This window comes from Anguilla anguilla, chromosome 4 (assembly GCF_013347855.1).
Source record: "Anguilla anguilla isolate fAngAng1 chromosome 4, fAngAng1.pri, whole genome shotgun sequence".
In the NCBI taxonomy this organism is placed as follows: Eukaryota; Metazoa; Chordata; class Actinopteri; order Anguilliformes; family Anguillidae; genus Anguilla; species Anguilla anguilla.
In genome coordinates this window covers 51,408,461-51,423,922 of record NC_049204.1, presented here as the reverse complement: position 1 = coordinate 51,423,922, position 15,462 = coordinate 51,408,461, and the positions used below count along the sequence as shown (strand labels likewise).

At 49.2% G+C, this 15,462-nt stretch overlaps 1 protein-coding gene across 8 annotated transcripts in view; it reads left to right on the top strand.

Annotated features, from left to right (window-relative positions):
* stau2 (staufen double-stranded RNA binding protein 2) overlaps nt 1-11,232 on the top strand; it is an 82,561-nt gene extending 71,329 nt beyond the window's left edge. For 5 of the 8 annotated variants that reach the window (XM_035414858.1, XM_035414856.1, XM_035414855.1 and 2 more), the window contains 3 exons: nt 8,516-8,622; nt 8,735-8,767; nt 9,768-11,232. In XM_035414858.1, coding sequence (XP_035270749.1) covers nt 8,516-8,622; nt 8,735-8,767; nt 9,768-9,861 — 234 coding nt within the window. In that variant the 3' untranslated portion in view covers nt 9,862-11,232. The remainder of the gene's footprint in view (nt 1-8,515; nt 8,623-8,734; nt 8,768-9,767) is intronic. The other 3 variants (XM_035414859.1, XM_035414862.1, XM_035414857.1) reach the window with 1 other exon arrangement.
* Nucleotides 11,233-15,462: the final 4,230 nt, after the last annotated feature.

Below are 15,462 nucleotides of genomic sequence, written 5' to 3'. Positions count from 1 at the left end.
GAACAAGATTATTTTCATAAAAGTAATTGCTCAGAATGGAAATGTTGTTGACGAATCCAAAACCCCCGACCCGCGTCGCTCTTGAATCTGTTCCTTTGGAATCTCATCAGAGCTGAAAAGGATTTAAATTTAATGAAATGCTCAAAGCGTGTGTACCTCTTGAGAGAATTACCACTTTACAAGAGCTCATTGTCTACTGTCCACTGAATGTGCATGAGATTATAGTAAGGGATCTTTTAGAAAGGTTTGTATCCTAAGGGTATATTGGGACCGACAATGCTACATGCGTATATAGAAAAGTTAGAGGAATATACAGATTGGACAGTATGGAATTCTACTATTACCACATTGTACTTTACATTTTATTGCATTTCTGCATAGTGTTTCATCTGACAAGACGGAAATACCCATGAGCCTCTGGTGCAGACATATGACTCAATCATTTTAATTTGAGGCATACCACTCGCATAGATTTGATGAGAAAAAAGTAAATCATGTTTTCAGATTAAAAGCACTTTGTGTGAATTGCACTGAATTAATTTCAGTTCATTGGACGGCAATTTCTTTTCGCTTTATTATAATTGCTGGTGCAGGGCTGTGTTGGATGGGAACAGGGTCTTTGCGTAGTTACTATGGAAATCGTCGTTGTGTAACTGTGTAATAAAGGCGATAACGCTGTTACACAAGCCATGTCTGCTTCACTGATGTAACACATCGTGCTGGTGCCTTCACTGACGTCATTACCTTTAAGAAATACCTTTACCGCTATAGCAGTCCATATTGTGAAGCTGCCAATGAGAGTGACGGGTTTGTTTTTTCTCCTAGCAACACGCTCTATTCCTGTTTGCTTCAGATGCACATATGCCTCTGTCTCCTGGAGGAATGCCTTTCTCCTCCCCTCCGAGTGTCAGCAAGTGACCTGAGATGTCTATTTTCGCAGTTGAAATCAGAGTGATAGAGACCACTTCGGCGTGTGCTTTCTGCATGCTGCGAACGCTTGGGAAGAGCGAGTCCTTGCCCCGTCTCTTTCACACGAGCGCAGAGTCACTCCAGGGGGTTCGAGAGAGAACCGATCTCAGCGGTGTGTAAGCAGACCCGGCGGTTCCTTCGGCCGGGCACTCCTGCGCAATTCTCCTTCGGGAGAATTCTGTTTGGGCGGCGGCTTTTGGACGTCCGAGAGGATTAAAAGACCTCGGCGCGGAGAGCAGAAGTGCTTACCTACGCAGCTTCTGACCCGGCCTGTCAGCAGTGGTCTGGCAGTCCGCGCCGAGCCCACACCCCAGGACCGTGTCAGCAGTGGTCTGGCAGTCCGCTCCGGGCCCACACCCCAGGACCATTGTTGAGGATGTGTTCAGTAAACAGGTGTGTGCCAGGAACCATGTGACCCCGGTGTTATTACAGCGCTCTCTCACCTGAGTCTCCCGCGCCGTAATTGGTCGCCAGCTGGGAGTTGTCACGGCAGCAGTGCGGGATACAGGCCCCGTGTTCAAACACTTCAAAGTGCATCTAGCGTGCTTGCCTTTCTGTCTCGCCTGTCGTTTCAATAACCTGCTTTTAACAAGAGGGGTACAGGAACACGCTGCGTACTACATAAGGGATTAAGCTCCAGTTCCCCCGACCCCCCCCCCCCCCCCCCCCCCTTCCCCAGGCTGTTCTATGACGAGTATTGCGCAGTCAACACAGTTTCTGAGAGCTGGCTGCGCAGACAGGGAACAGTTATCACAGACACTCGGCTAACGGTGTTAAGGCAGTGTGGAATGTGGCGCGCTCAGAAACCTGCCAACGCGACGGCGTGCAGCACGTCGCACCGTTACGCCGTGATCTACGGCCTCCCGCCGCTACTCTGCGCAGCGTGTGCGTCACACTGCCGATCTGCGGAGCCCTGCGCAGACAGGGCGGAGCGTGGATTAATGAGTAACCCTAATGAGACATCAGCGGCCGGAGGCTTTCAGCTGAAGGCCTGCATCATGGCAGGGAGAGAGGGGGACTCCAGGTGCATCCTGGGCACAGCTCTGACACTGTGTGAGAGCTGGAGCCGAAATTCCACACCTCCCTCCCATCGGGCCCGTCCTCTGGTGCCATTTCACAGCCCGTTGAGCCCGGGGCCTGTGGCATGTCCCGTCTCCAGATCCTCTCCGGGCCTGTGGCGTGTCCCGTCTCCAGATCCTCTCCGGGCCTGTGGCGTGTCCCGTCTCCAGATCCTCTCCGGGCCGGGCGCCCCGGTCTCCGGGGTTCCACACCGCGTCGTCCAGCGCGGCTCGCCGACGCGGCCGCTTCACGGGTGTGAAATACGGGCGGTGGGGCGGGCAGGCGGGCGGTGGAGGGGGGCCCGGGATGCCCCCCCCCCTCCCCACCCCGCGTTAGCAGCTCTCAGCGAGATGCTCTGAGGTCCCGGCGGAGCTGCAGGAATGCTACTATCAGTCCTGCTCCGCGGCTTTGATGTGGGGAGGACTGTCAGGTTTATGGGATTCTCTTCCCGGTCTGATCTCACATTACCGCCGCGCAGCAGAGAGGCAGTGGCAGCTCCCTTTTGTACGGCCTTTTGAAAGCGCAACAGCTTCCCACCAACAATAACACTGTCCAGGGCCCGCCCCTGATTAGAGAAAACACTGCCGCCGCGGGAGTGCCTGTGTGTGGGTTTCCCCGTTCGTGAAAGTAACATTTGCTTAACGGCTAGGCTGCTCTTCATAAGCAGCTTTGGTTTTACCCTCATAAAATCGACCGATCGCTCAATCGAACAATCAGTCGATGAAATCAGTCGTTTATGTCTTTGTTTTACTGTAGAACGCAGCTGTTGGTTTTCGCTGTTCTTTAGGAGACTTTGACAAATGCAGTTTGAGTGGTGCTTTTGCTCACTGTCACCATAAAAAGCTTCTTCTTATGAACAGTAAATTTCGGCTTTTGGCAGACGTGCTTGTACAGCTGGATTATATTACTGAAGCAATTCAGGTTAAGTGCCGTGCTACCTTACAGCAGTGCCCCAGCTAGGAATCAAACTCGCAGCCATCCATAACCATCCGACAGTCTCTGAGCTGAAAATCTGTTCAGGTGCTTTTCATCAAATGTGCCTTTTCACCAGTAAATAGCCAGTTGAAAAGCAATGCTTTTGGACTCTTCATACTTATTGGGTGGATTAGAAAAGCATAGCATTGAGTGCACCGTTAGTGTGTGCATGCACGCGTATGCACCTGCACATAGTTTTCTTACATTTCTGATTGCAGTGTTTTTTGTCCTGCCAAAGATGCAAAAGGAGAATCTCATCTCCAATTCAAAACGAAGGGAAACGGGTCCGTTCGCTGCTTTGTTCTCTGGAAGCGAGGTGGCGACAGAAACATGCGATGTAGCTGCGATCAGACGGAGGCAGGAAGCTGACGGTGAGGACTTTGGAGAGGATTCTGAGCGCGGCGGAACAGGGGCCTCTGAGTAATGAAAGGAGACACTTCCTGAGCTGAATTTTCCACGTGAGTTAAGGCTGGAAACGCCAGCCTCTGTGGGGTGAGTCTTAGGTAGGTGGGTGAACGTAAGGAAGCGCGGTGAAGAGAAGAGGGGGATGGAGTCCGCTCGGAGAACCGGATCACGCTCGTCTCCAGCCTGGAGTAAACCTGTCACGCACGCGCTCAGCTCGGGTTGTGATGGATCCCAGCGCCTCCCGACGCCGCGGAATCCCGGCGAAGCTTCACCGCTGTGATTTACAGCCGCGCGTGATGAACTGCTCCCTGGCGTCGGTGTGAAATGCGCTCCCAGCTCGCTTCCACCTGCGCGCTCTGGTTCTGCTCACACGGCCTGGCTGGGAATGACCTCTGTGGTCCGCGTTATTAATCCAGAAACGTTCCGTAATTAAATTCAGTCTCCCTCGCCGCCTCCGCTCATTGAAAATCGAGCCCGCAAAGCCGTCACAATGTCAAAAAAAAGACGCTGTTATGAGTTTCTCTCAGAATCTGCCGCAGTCGTGGTGATTTTTTTACACTGAAGTTTTTTAGTTGAAGTTTTGCGAACTGCAGGCCACATTTGTGAGGCGTTACCTGTCGCAGGATGGGCCGCGTGTTCTCCTCGTACCCTTGGTCGCTCGCGTCAAAGCCCATAGTTGATGGCGTCCTTGCGGGATGCCGGTGATGAATGAGCCCCCCGCACACTGCAAATAGAGGGGAGCTGAGCCCGCCGATTCATCACCCAAACCCCCCCCACCCCCCCACCCCCCCGGAGACCAACCAGACCCCCACATGGGTCCAGTCTCCTAGGGGAGAGCCAGCCGTTTAGCAAACCCGCTCAAGGAAATGAAAATTCAATGAGGAAGACCGTTATGAGCACGCCGGCCATGACTGAACATCGTCCTTCCACAAATATTCCCCCTCTCTCTTAGCGGAGAAAACAAAATTCTGCCGTGTTTTCCCATTGTCAGAATTCTGCCGTGTTTTCCCATTGTCAAAATTCTGCCGTGTTTTCCCATTGTCAGAATTCTGCTGTGTTTTCCCATTGTCAGAATTCTGCCGTGCTTTCCCATTGTCAGACTTCCACCCGGTTTTTCCATCCTTTGAACTGCAGCTGAATAGATGAATGAAAGCAAAAAAAGCAGCGAGTGTTTAAGTATTTTAGTTTTTGCAGACCGATCCCTTTGGTGAATGCTGGTTTGTTATCTATAGGGGTGGGGAGGTGGGGGCGGGGGGGGTGCGGCAGGACAGCTTCATTAAATCGGGCCTTTAAAAGAGTATGGGGTATCACTGGGCCCTTGCTCAGTTCTGTTTTCTCAATGACAGAGATGGACCACTTCCAGGTCCATCCGCTAGACTAAACATATCTCAGCGTGTTGATCTCTCAGACGGTCCCACTTCAATGGCCACTTTATCTCATTAAAAAAATAATGATGTAATTGCCTGATGTTACAATAGATAGCGGTGTATTTATCTTAGCCCGTGCTGTTTAGTGATGTGTTGCCAGTGGTTTATCAAGAGCCTTTCTCACGGTTGAGTAATGGTGTTTATCCGCACTACAAGAAGCAGATGTATGCCGGTTATTTATTTAGAGACCCTTATTCTATATACACAACACCGGTAATCGTACTTTTGATTACAGTTAACGGAAGATGAGAAGACAGATATTAATGTCCTTGGTGCGCTGACTTCCGCACCTCTATCTATCAAGGTCAGGTTTAGTGGACATCAAAACCAAACTAACGAGGTTCCGCCTCGACTTGCAGAACGAGTGCGGTTAGCTGAAGTGACAGTACACAGACGTACAGATAATGGATGTAACGTGAAAGCTGTGTCCTTATGAAAGCTCAAAGTTCTGTGACTTTGGAATGCTAGCTTTAAATCTAGGAAGGATATTGAGAAGTTAACTCTGCTTCTGAATCGTGTTTTGCTCGAGCGCAATGAACCGATTTGCCTTTAAAACCTGAAATGGAGGGAGACTTATGTCCGGTAACTATACACTGCATACCAGAAATGATTTAGAAGGCTCCGTTCTATCTGTGCCTGTCCATTGTAATGTACAGGTGAGTGCCAGTAGATATAGAGCGGCGTTTTTAAGGATTTAAATGGTTTTATTTTTATTTATTTATGTATTCTGCAGTTGGTAAGTTTATCACAAAATGCATCCTGTTTTTTTACACGACTGTAGTATTGTCTACATACCCGAAGCGTTGCGTCATAAATTGCTCCCCTGTGTCAAGCGAGCGCATGCAGTTGCATGTGTAACATTTAAAGAGCACGAGCAAAGTTCAGCGACAGATGGGACGAAAGGGTAGATTCCAGATAAAATATTCAAAGAATGAACTTCGGCGAGCTGACGAATTCAAAGAGGCTCGTTTCTCCGTCAGGCGGTGAGCCGCGCCCGCCATTCAAAGGTCTTCCCTGTGAGGTTAGACCCGGCGGAGATCTGATTGCGCCATCGGCGTGCGTCGCTAATTAACGAGGCTAACGCCGCCCGCGAGGCTGGGCTCCTGCTTTCCCCCTGCCCCCCCAGTGTCCGCTGGTTGCCCCCCCGGCCTCCTCTGGAGGACTGAGGTAACCTGGCCTCTTCCTTATCGCGCGTAGCAGATAGAGTTAGAGACTGCTGTGTGCAGGCACGCGCTGCTGTGTTGGGAAGGGGTTGCGCTGGAGGTCCGTATCCCACAGGCTGTACGTTTTGGCACAGTTCCTGTCTTTTGGCCGCGGGTCCGACGTGGCAGTGCTGTCCCGTTCTCATTCGGCTCAGTGCTCTGTGGAGGGTTATCTGCAGCCATCGAGCTGGCGTGGCACCGTCTGATCGGCCAGCCGACAGAGAGAGGGCGGCTGTTTTAAGGGAGCGCCTGTCAGGAAGCGCAGTGAAACGGCAGGGTGGAGACCGTCGGGCGCTGAGCGACCCTCTCTCACTCTCCCCACCGCTGGGCGTGCCACCCTCGGGGTGTGCCAGCCTCGGGGGGTGCGTGATTGGGCCGGTGTTTGATTCCCCGTTCGCTCTAGCCGGGACCGTGCACATCTGTCCCGGTGTCCGCGACCCTCCCGGGCCTGGGCCTGTCCTGAGTGAGCGGGCCGGGGGGAGGGGCGGCGGGGCGGTGGGGGGCGAGGGCGGGGGGGGGGGGGGGGGGGTTCAGGGGGGGGTTCTCGGCAGGACCTCCTGTCAGCTGCGAGATTTATGTCATCTCCCTCCGTCCCGAGGAGCTGGCGGCCCGCCCCGCACATCTGGACTCAATTGGCAGGATGTCGGAGCGAGCGTGTCGGGCCCCTCCTGGGCCCGGGCCCGGCCCAGGCTGGTGCGGGACCAGGTGTCCCTGCCCCTACCCGTCAGCCCCGTCTCTCTCACACCCCGCCACGGGGCACACAAATCATCTTTATGTCCTGGGACTCCGCATCGCCCCCCTCAGCCGGAGAAACCCGGCCCTCCTTTTACCCTTAAATGGCCAGACGGCCGTATGGATGGTGGTAAGCGTTTGTGCACACTGCTACACTCTTATTTCGCTGCTCGTTATCTTTTACAGGAGTTTTAAAAACATTTGTGCCGCTTAAGAGATGAACATGAAAGTCAGATTATATGCAACTACATGCTCTGTAAATAATGAAGACCAACTGAACAGCTTTCCTGATAAAACAGGTTATACTGGCCCTGTATGAAAGACATCATGGCGTTGAGAGTGATCGTAAAGCACATTATCATTACACCTACGAGTTAATGGTGTTCAGTTAATGAGCTGGATAGACTTAGAAATGGTTTTATCAGACACAGGGAGTTGATAAACAGTTCATTTTACCAGATTTATTCTGTGAAAACTTGTAAATGAACTGTAAGGAATACAGCTGCAGTGCCTATTTTCCATTTCAGTCTACAATGAACGACAGTATTTACATCCTCGTGGTTTATTGGTTGTATTGTTTATTAAGTAGGCTAAATATGATTCTACTGATAATAAATGACACGCACATGTTTTATTTCAGGCAGGGCTTTGAGACTCCAGTCCTGCAGCTTCTGCAGGTTTTGTCTGTTGGTTCCCTTTCAACTGCAGCCAACTTAGGCATTGGAAACAGTTTGGAAAGTTTTAAGGACAGTTTAATAAGCTTAAACAAATTGTGCACTTTAGCGATGAACACGCAGTCACGGTATTTCTCCAGGTCTGGAGACGTCCTTGATTTGGGGTCAAAGTTAATTATTATTTAGCCTGTTAGCTGTAACCTGTTCTCAGCGTTCGCCTTGTGCGCTTTCGTAATTCATCCGTTTCCACAGTTACACGTTTTTATTGGCTGGGACTGAGGAATAGCCTGTTTTAATAGAGCCGTTCGAATCGGAGGAGAATCTGCCCGTCATCAGAAACCCCGGCTGTTAGCTCGTTCTCTCTGATGTGTGTCCAGGCCCCTATTTGTTGCTGTTGGTTTTGCGCAGCGAATCGTTTTTTTTTTTTGGGCGGAATCAAAAACAGTTTTCTGTTCCAGTCTGCGGTTAGCTTCGCCATGTGCACACTCCCTTCCTTGACAATGGGAAGACTGTTGTGTTGTTATTTCACAGGGAATAAAGTTTTTTAGGGAATGAACCTTTAGCCGTTTCCAGACAGCCCTTCTTATAGACTGTCTCCTAAACACGTTGCGGTCAGCTCGGGACGAACGGGAACTCTCGCCGGAGATTTGCGGCTTGTTTATGAACGAGGGGCGCCGTGACGTCGGGCGAGCCTCCGTCGCCGCCGCCGCCTTGACGGACGGCGCGCGTCTGCTTCGGGGTAAACCGAAAAGAGCCGCCGCTCGCAGAAAACCCCGTCAGGGAAGCGTCCCTCCCCTGCGGGGAAACGAGAGCCGTTTGGCGCCCGCGCAGCTCCGCGTCCGCTCACGCGATCGCCCGCGGGCGGGAAAGCCCCCGGCACAAAATGGAAGTGTTTACTCAAAAAAAACCCCGCACGGCAACGCACTTAAAGGGAAGACGGCCAAAGACAACACGCGACGGCCGAGAGCCTCCCGCTGGCAGCGGGGCTCGCCATCGCGTTCTTTGAAGCGCGGCTGACGGCTCACAGCGATCTCGCCGTCTGTTCCCCCCCCCCCCCCGCCCCCGCCTGCAGGCTGCTCTAAGTGCCTTGAAACAGCTGTCGGAACAAGGACTGGACCCGGCGGACGGACCAATCAAAGTAGAGAACGGATCGCGGGAGAAATACGCGCCGGCTGAGCTGTGAGTATCGCTCATTTGGGTCGTTAAAAAAAAAGTGGGAATTTCAGAATAAGTGAAAATTAATTCCTGAATATTTTGTGCGTTTTAACTTCTGTTATATGGCCTTGAGCAGTGATGAGGGATGCCAGCTTGGATCACATTTGAGGTCAGTGCCTGTCTGCTTTCAGAATCGTTACCCTCCTCCTCACATGCACACACACACACACACACACACACGCAACACACAACACTCACTCACTGGAAACCTGCATATGCTATCTTGCGTAATTTCCCATCATAATAACTGCTGGTTTAATCATTACTTAGGTAGTCTTCAACTATTTATTCAAATTCTTATTAACATATATGCCCACACACACACACACACACACACACAGAGCCACACACGCACTCTCAGCCACACACATAGGTGCATTTAAATGTGTCTTTTTAAACGTTGTTAAATTTGTTTGGGGCTACACGCATGTGCCGTGTCCATCGCATGTGCTGGGCTTCCATGAACACACCCTCACACCCCCAGTGTAGGGCCCAGCCCGCCCCTGTCCCGTCACGCCCTCGCAGCGGACGTAGACGTTTCCGTCAGCGGCACTTCCTCCGGCGTGGCCCCGCACGCCCACCGCCGCTCGGGCGGGCCGCTCCCCTCCCTTCCGCCGCGGCGCGTTGCCTGGTTACCGCTCGGGCCGCGGCGGAGGGGCAGCCGTGGGAAAGGCAGACACCGCGCCCGTCAGACAAACGGAAACGGCGGGCAGACGAGAGGAAGTAGCCGCGGCAATTAGGCATATTTTCATAGTAGGTGTGCCTGGGAAAGGTTACGGGGCTGTTTTCTTAAGCAGATGGCACCCTCGGCCAAGTGAAGATGTGCATGCGGGGGGGGGGGGACGGGAGGGGGGCTCTTCACTGTCCGAGCAGCTTGCACCCACACAGGCCGCGGGGGAAAACGTTAAGTCTGCTTTGCTGTTGATTTTGCCATAACGCAAGCGCTCGGGCCGCCGCGTTATCTGAACGTAAATATTTTTTCCCTCTTTGAAAAGCCACCTCTGGTGGTGACCTTCGATCCCGAGGTGGCGTTTGCGTATAAACATGTCTTCTGCGATGCGCTGGCCCCCGGGCACTCAACAGGGGCTCTCCGTGCATTCGTCTTTCAGACAAGCGACACATCTGGGAGAGAGGACGGACAATAAACAGACTAACTCAGGCACCACCGCTCAGGACTGCAAGGATCCAAAGGCCGTCGTCTAGGAGCTCCCCCCTGCCGCCCCCCCCGCCCCACCAACCCCCAACCCACGCAACCACGGCGACCACTGCATCCTTATAAACCTGTCAACACGCAATAGGGTGTACGTGTACCAGGAAATGACTGACTAAATGCCATTATTTGAGTCTATGTGAAGACAACACTATCCTAACACATTACATTTGTTGATAATTTATACGTAATTCCAGCAATTATCTATGAAAACAATCAGTGAATGAATTAATGCATGGTACTGTTAAAATAAGGGAAATTTCTAATCGAATATACATAGAGAATTTTCCCTTTTGATAGATTTTTTTTTTTCGGTTTGTCGCCCTGTGCCATGGTTTAAAAAATGACAGAGAAGGACATCATGCCATTGATTGAAAACAGAAAGGTATAGTGAGGAAGAACACACTAGCACAGCTTATTTTTTGTGGTTTTCATTTCTTTCTTTTTTTAAAATTACTCTATGAATAACGATGCTTGAGTATTTAAAGATTAACCAATGGCAGTGCTGTGAAAGTTGTAGTTGTTGTCTTCATATATAGTCACCCAGCTTACCTTTTATGCAGACATTAAGCATTCATATATCTATATGGATATGTATGGCTCGCAGAATACCATATGCAAAAAGAAATACTGATAAAAATAAGATATATATTGACAACAAAACTAAAATTGTTTGTGAAGTTAATGAACCGATGTGAGAAGTATTCAATAGAGGTGCTCAATCCTGGTTTAGAAGCTGGGGTGGCTGATCTGGGTGAGCTTGTGCTCGATGAGGAGCACCTGACCTCTAACATGGTCTCCCCCTAGAAATAGAATTACTAGAATGGTTCTGGTTATTGAGCAAACTGAGGAAAGCTAGAGCCGGGCGGCCATATTGAATAGGATTAAACTGAAATGTTTTCTTCAAACTAAAATGTTACTATTCTGCAATAGAAGCTGCTGCGATTCTAGAATTGCTACGCCTTGTGTGTGTATCCTCTCAGGATGGGATAGGGTAGTTTTAAGAAAGTAGTGCTTTTGACCAGGTCTAGTAAATCTATATCTATGGTTTTTCTCTTCTTCGCCCAGTTTTGTCAAACACATCTACACCCATTTTGTGTGTTGTATTGACCCACCAGTGCATCAACTGAGTGTTTTTAATGACTGCATTCGGACCCACGACAACACAACGTCACGGTGGAGTAACGCATAGGACGTTCACAAGGAAATCCTGGAAGAAAATGTCTGAAGAAAAAGGGTTTTCAACCTGAACAAGCTCAGTAATGAACAGGATCTCATCGTGACTGTGGATACATTGTGTAATAACAGACTGTCTGTTGCTGAAATGGCCAAATGCAGTAAAACCACCTCAGTTCATGTTGAAACCTTGTGCTGTGATTTATTTCGCTGTCAGTAGAGCCTGCTCACCACATAAAAAAATTATGTATAGCACACTCTGTGCTTGCAATAACTAGATAGACTCTGATTACAAATATTGATATACAAGTGGTCATTTATCTTATCAGTAAAACATGCATTTTCTTGATAGCTTAGGGTATGATGAAGTGGGTGGAATAGCTCCTTCAATGGACTGCTTAACTCCAGATTACAGAATGCAACTTGCATTCATTAGCGATCACTGTGTAAAAAAGAAAAGGCGGTCTTTTCTTTTTTACACAGAAAAGGAAAGAAAAATATGTAAAAAAGCAAAGACGGTCTTCAGGTGGGGTATGAACGTTTACTGTATATTTATTCACTATGTGAGAGGACCGAAGTGTTTTCTTTGTAGTTTCATTGTTACTTGTTGAGTCATCACTCCATTCAAATTACGGTACAAATGGTGAAGGTATTGACCAAAATTAGAATAACTATTGATGTGTGTCCCATAGTAAGCCAAAGTTGAGGGAGTACAAGTTCCTCTGTAATACAATCTGTGTTTAAAGGAAGGATTTGTGATTAATCACACATGCTTAACTACTCGTATAGGACAACAGTCTGAACACGTCAATATGGAAATCATAGGGAAACTTTTGAAACTTTTGTATGAAAAACAGATGAATTGTTCTTGCTGCTCTTTCCCATTGTAAGGCAAGACTCCTGAATAGCTGGCATCAATGAGGGAGCAGTCCTCTATTAAGCTGTCACACTCAACATAGGTGCACACAACAGGTGCACAGTTTTTTCTTCAGTGCAGCTTAGAATGAATACTGATACTTCAGAAGGACAATACCTGCTTATTTAGCTTACTAAAGTGGTTATGCCCCCCCCCCCCTTTCCAAAATGCTGAATATGCTCATCAGTTTCTTTACTCGATGAGATCATTTTCATCTCGAACACAGCCTGAAACTCCCACCAGTTCAGCAGTTAGTTTTCAGTTGACCGCTGTCCAAAAGCAGCCGTAGCTATGCAACGACACAACAGACCTTGTCATCGGTTCCAGATTTACATGAGTTTCATGCCGTGGGATATTTTTCATTCCCTCTAAGGTGAACATTCGAGCCGGTCGATTTCTCCACATACTTTGAGAGAATACGGTATTATGTCAGTGGAAGTCGGGGTATTAAATTGAATAGAAAGCTCAGTTCCTTCTCTTCGAACCAAACCTTTAGTCATTTTTTTATTGCTGAAGTTGTAGTGTCCTGGCAAACATGGAATCACGTTACCAGCTGTGTCTTTTCTGTTGTTTCTTTCCTCTATCAAAGATGATTTGATAGTTATGGCCAGCCCTGATGGAGTCGGCAGCAGTAAAGGATGACAGCGCTTTAGTTGTTGCTGAATAGAGGCATTCCCATATTTGGAGAATATTTATACCACATGAAAAGATTGAGGTTATGTGATTATTATTTGTTTTTTACTCATTTCCTGAACAGGAACTATAGAATACCGTACAATGTCCCTTTCAGATGACAATGAAATTCCAGAAGGAAATGTAATAGTGTGTGGTGCTCCCTTTCATTGTGAATGAATGAAGAAAGTGGGTGCCAAGGGCTTTTTTTAAATCCAGTGCTATATGTTGCGTAACAAGGGATTTTTCTATACTTTCCCTTTCTTATAGAGGTGCTGCAGTTATTGTGCTGTTAGACACCTGTCTACAGCCACACATTTATTTACTTTAGCTCAAAATGTCCCCTGTGAACAGTTAGTAAGACTCCACTCTAAGTGTACATAAGAGTACAATGAAGTGAATCATGCTCTCATCTGCCAGTTTCTTTTACTGAAGGGGGTGGGGGAGGGGGAGTGGGGGGGGGGGTGGTAGGTCAAGGCAAAGGAAATGAAATAACTCATTCCGTAAATCCCCTGAGTCGGAACACGACTGAAAGTGAAAGTTTCTCCGGTCGAAAGTCTCGCGGCTTCGTACGCTAGCGCGCGGGGAGCACTCCGCGTACCGTGACTCGTCCTCGGTGCCGGGGAGAGAGAGAGAGAGAGAGAGAGACCGTGCGAATTCCGGGAATGTCTTCTGGATGCGCTGGGAAGCTGGGCGTTGCGTGCAGACGGCTGGCCCGAGTCGCAGCGGCGTGTTATTTACCGCGCTCGCCCGCCCGCGCGTCTGACCCCGCCCCCGCCCCCGCCCTCGCTCCCGGACCCGCAGCTGCACCGGCGCGTCGGAGCGATCGCTGCGGTTTTTGGGTCCGGATCGGGAGAGTCGGCGAACACCTCCCCCCCTGCTCTGAACGCAGCGCTCGTCTTCCCGCTGAGAGGGCCCACGGAGCGTTTATAGGGGATATCACAACTCCCAGCAGGTTCTCCTCCAGTCTGGGGGGGCTGGCGGGAGAAGGGGGGGGCAGCCACATCTGATTCACATCAAGCGAAACAGTCGGATCCCTGAGTCGGAGTCCCTCACAGGGCCCACCCCAGTTTAGGGGATTAGTGAAGAGGATTCAGTTGGTAAGGGGAAATTGAAGATTTCCCCATTCATCTCAACAAAGAAAAGCCAATGTGTTGCTATTGTTTAGCATTATGCAGTAATCTGTAACATAAAATGGTTCCCAGGCAACGACTGAAAGAAACTAATAAGCCCATATTGTAATGCTGTGCCTACCATGACAAGTATGCTTCAAACTGTATGTTTCAGGATGTATGTCATTGGCATTGTATTCCTGTATTTAAAGGAGGCTGTAATCCCTGAAAAGAGAGAAAAAAAAATCAATTTGTCTGAAGGGATTGTCAGAGATGATTAAGTACAAAGGCCAGCAAAAATTGATTTCGCCACCTGAATTATGCCGTATCGACCGTCCTGAAACCTCTAAATTAGTGAGGGGAATTTGAGAGACCGGGAAGCGCTGGCAACAGGGGCAGCCATTTGAAGCCCTAACGAATAATCGGCCTGACACCCAACAAAAATGCCGGGCTCCTTGGAAAAAGCTGCTCATTCCCCCAGCGATACGTTTGACCAATTTGTTTCCTCTCTCAGTGGGGCATTTCATTTAGCGGCCCTCGCTGTTCCAATGAGAGCGCTATCAGTCTCTCCCAGCACACCGCTGACGCTCGCTCGCTGGTGGTCAGTGGCTACTGAAAGACTTTAAGCCTTCGTGACAGCTCTCTCCCCCCCCCCCCCCCCCCCCGCGTTAAAGCTAATCCCCCCACCAGACCACTTCATCCTCCTGATTAGTCATGCTCCAGGAAATGTGCGGAGCTGGAGGCAAAATTATTGATGCCGCCAAGCTGTAAGCTTATTGGTTCAAGGATTCAATAGAGAGACTGAGACTCAGAAAACCCTGCTTCTGATGTCTATAGCCACCCAAGGGAATGTGTATGTTCTCTGCCAGAAAACAACATCAGCTCATTTGCATGCGAATAAGCTGATATGTGGATATGTAGGAATGTGGTGCTGGGTGAAATGAAATGGTCTTTTGGGAGAAAAGAAATGTTCTGCTAGGCAGAAGGATACCAGAGGCTATCAATAATGTCTTCATTGATGATTTATTATGCTGTATGACTTCTAAGATAGAGTTCCTATGAATCACTGTGTTGTTCCACCCCACACACATCCCTGAGAAACCATTATTTATCATGTGGTGATGATTTGCACATTGGATTTCTACCACAGTAGTCTTAAGAGCATTGCAAGTGAAAAATGGAATGAGAGGAAGGAACCCTTATCTTTTACGCCTCTGGAAAGGTCCCATTTCCCCAGAAGTTATGACGCTGACACAGCAGAAGTGAATGTGGAGGAAGAGGGTGGTACGGCTCTGCAGCTCTGAAATCACGAAAGAGTCAGGAATGGTTTCCTTTCCTCCCTTCTCTATGGAACCCAGAAACACCCGGTTTAGGACTGCCGTCAGGTCGGGTCTACTTCTTGCTCTTGTTGAGATGGAACCAAGGTGCTTATCGACTTTAAGCGATATTTGCGACTGAGATAGACCCACCATTCTTTCTGCAATTCCGCCATTAAGTCACTCAATATCTGTGTGTGATCTATCCTCAGAATGGCAGGCAGTGCTAGAACAGTTACTGATAAACTAGTAGACTGTAAAACTGTAATCACCATTTGCAGTGTGGAGCACAAGATTCTATCTTAAACCATGGTAAATGGTAAATGGACTGCATTTATATAGCGCTTTTATCTATATACGTATATATCCAAAGCGCTTTACGATCAATGCCTCTCATTCACC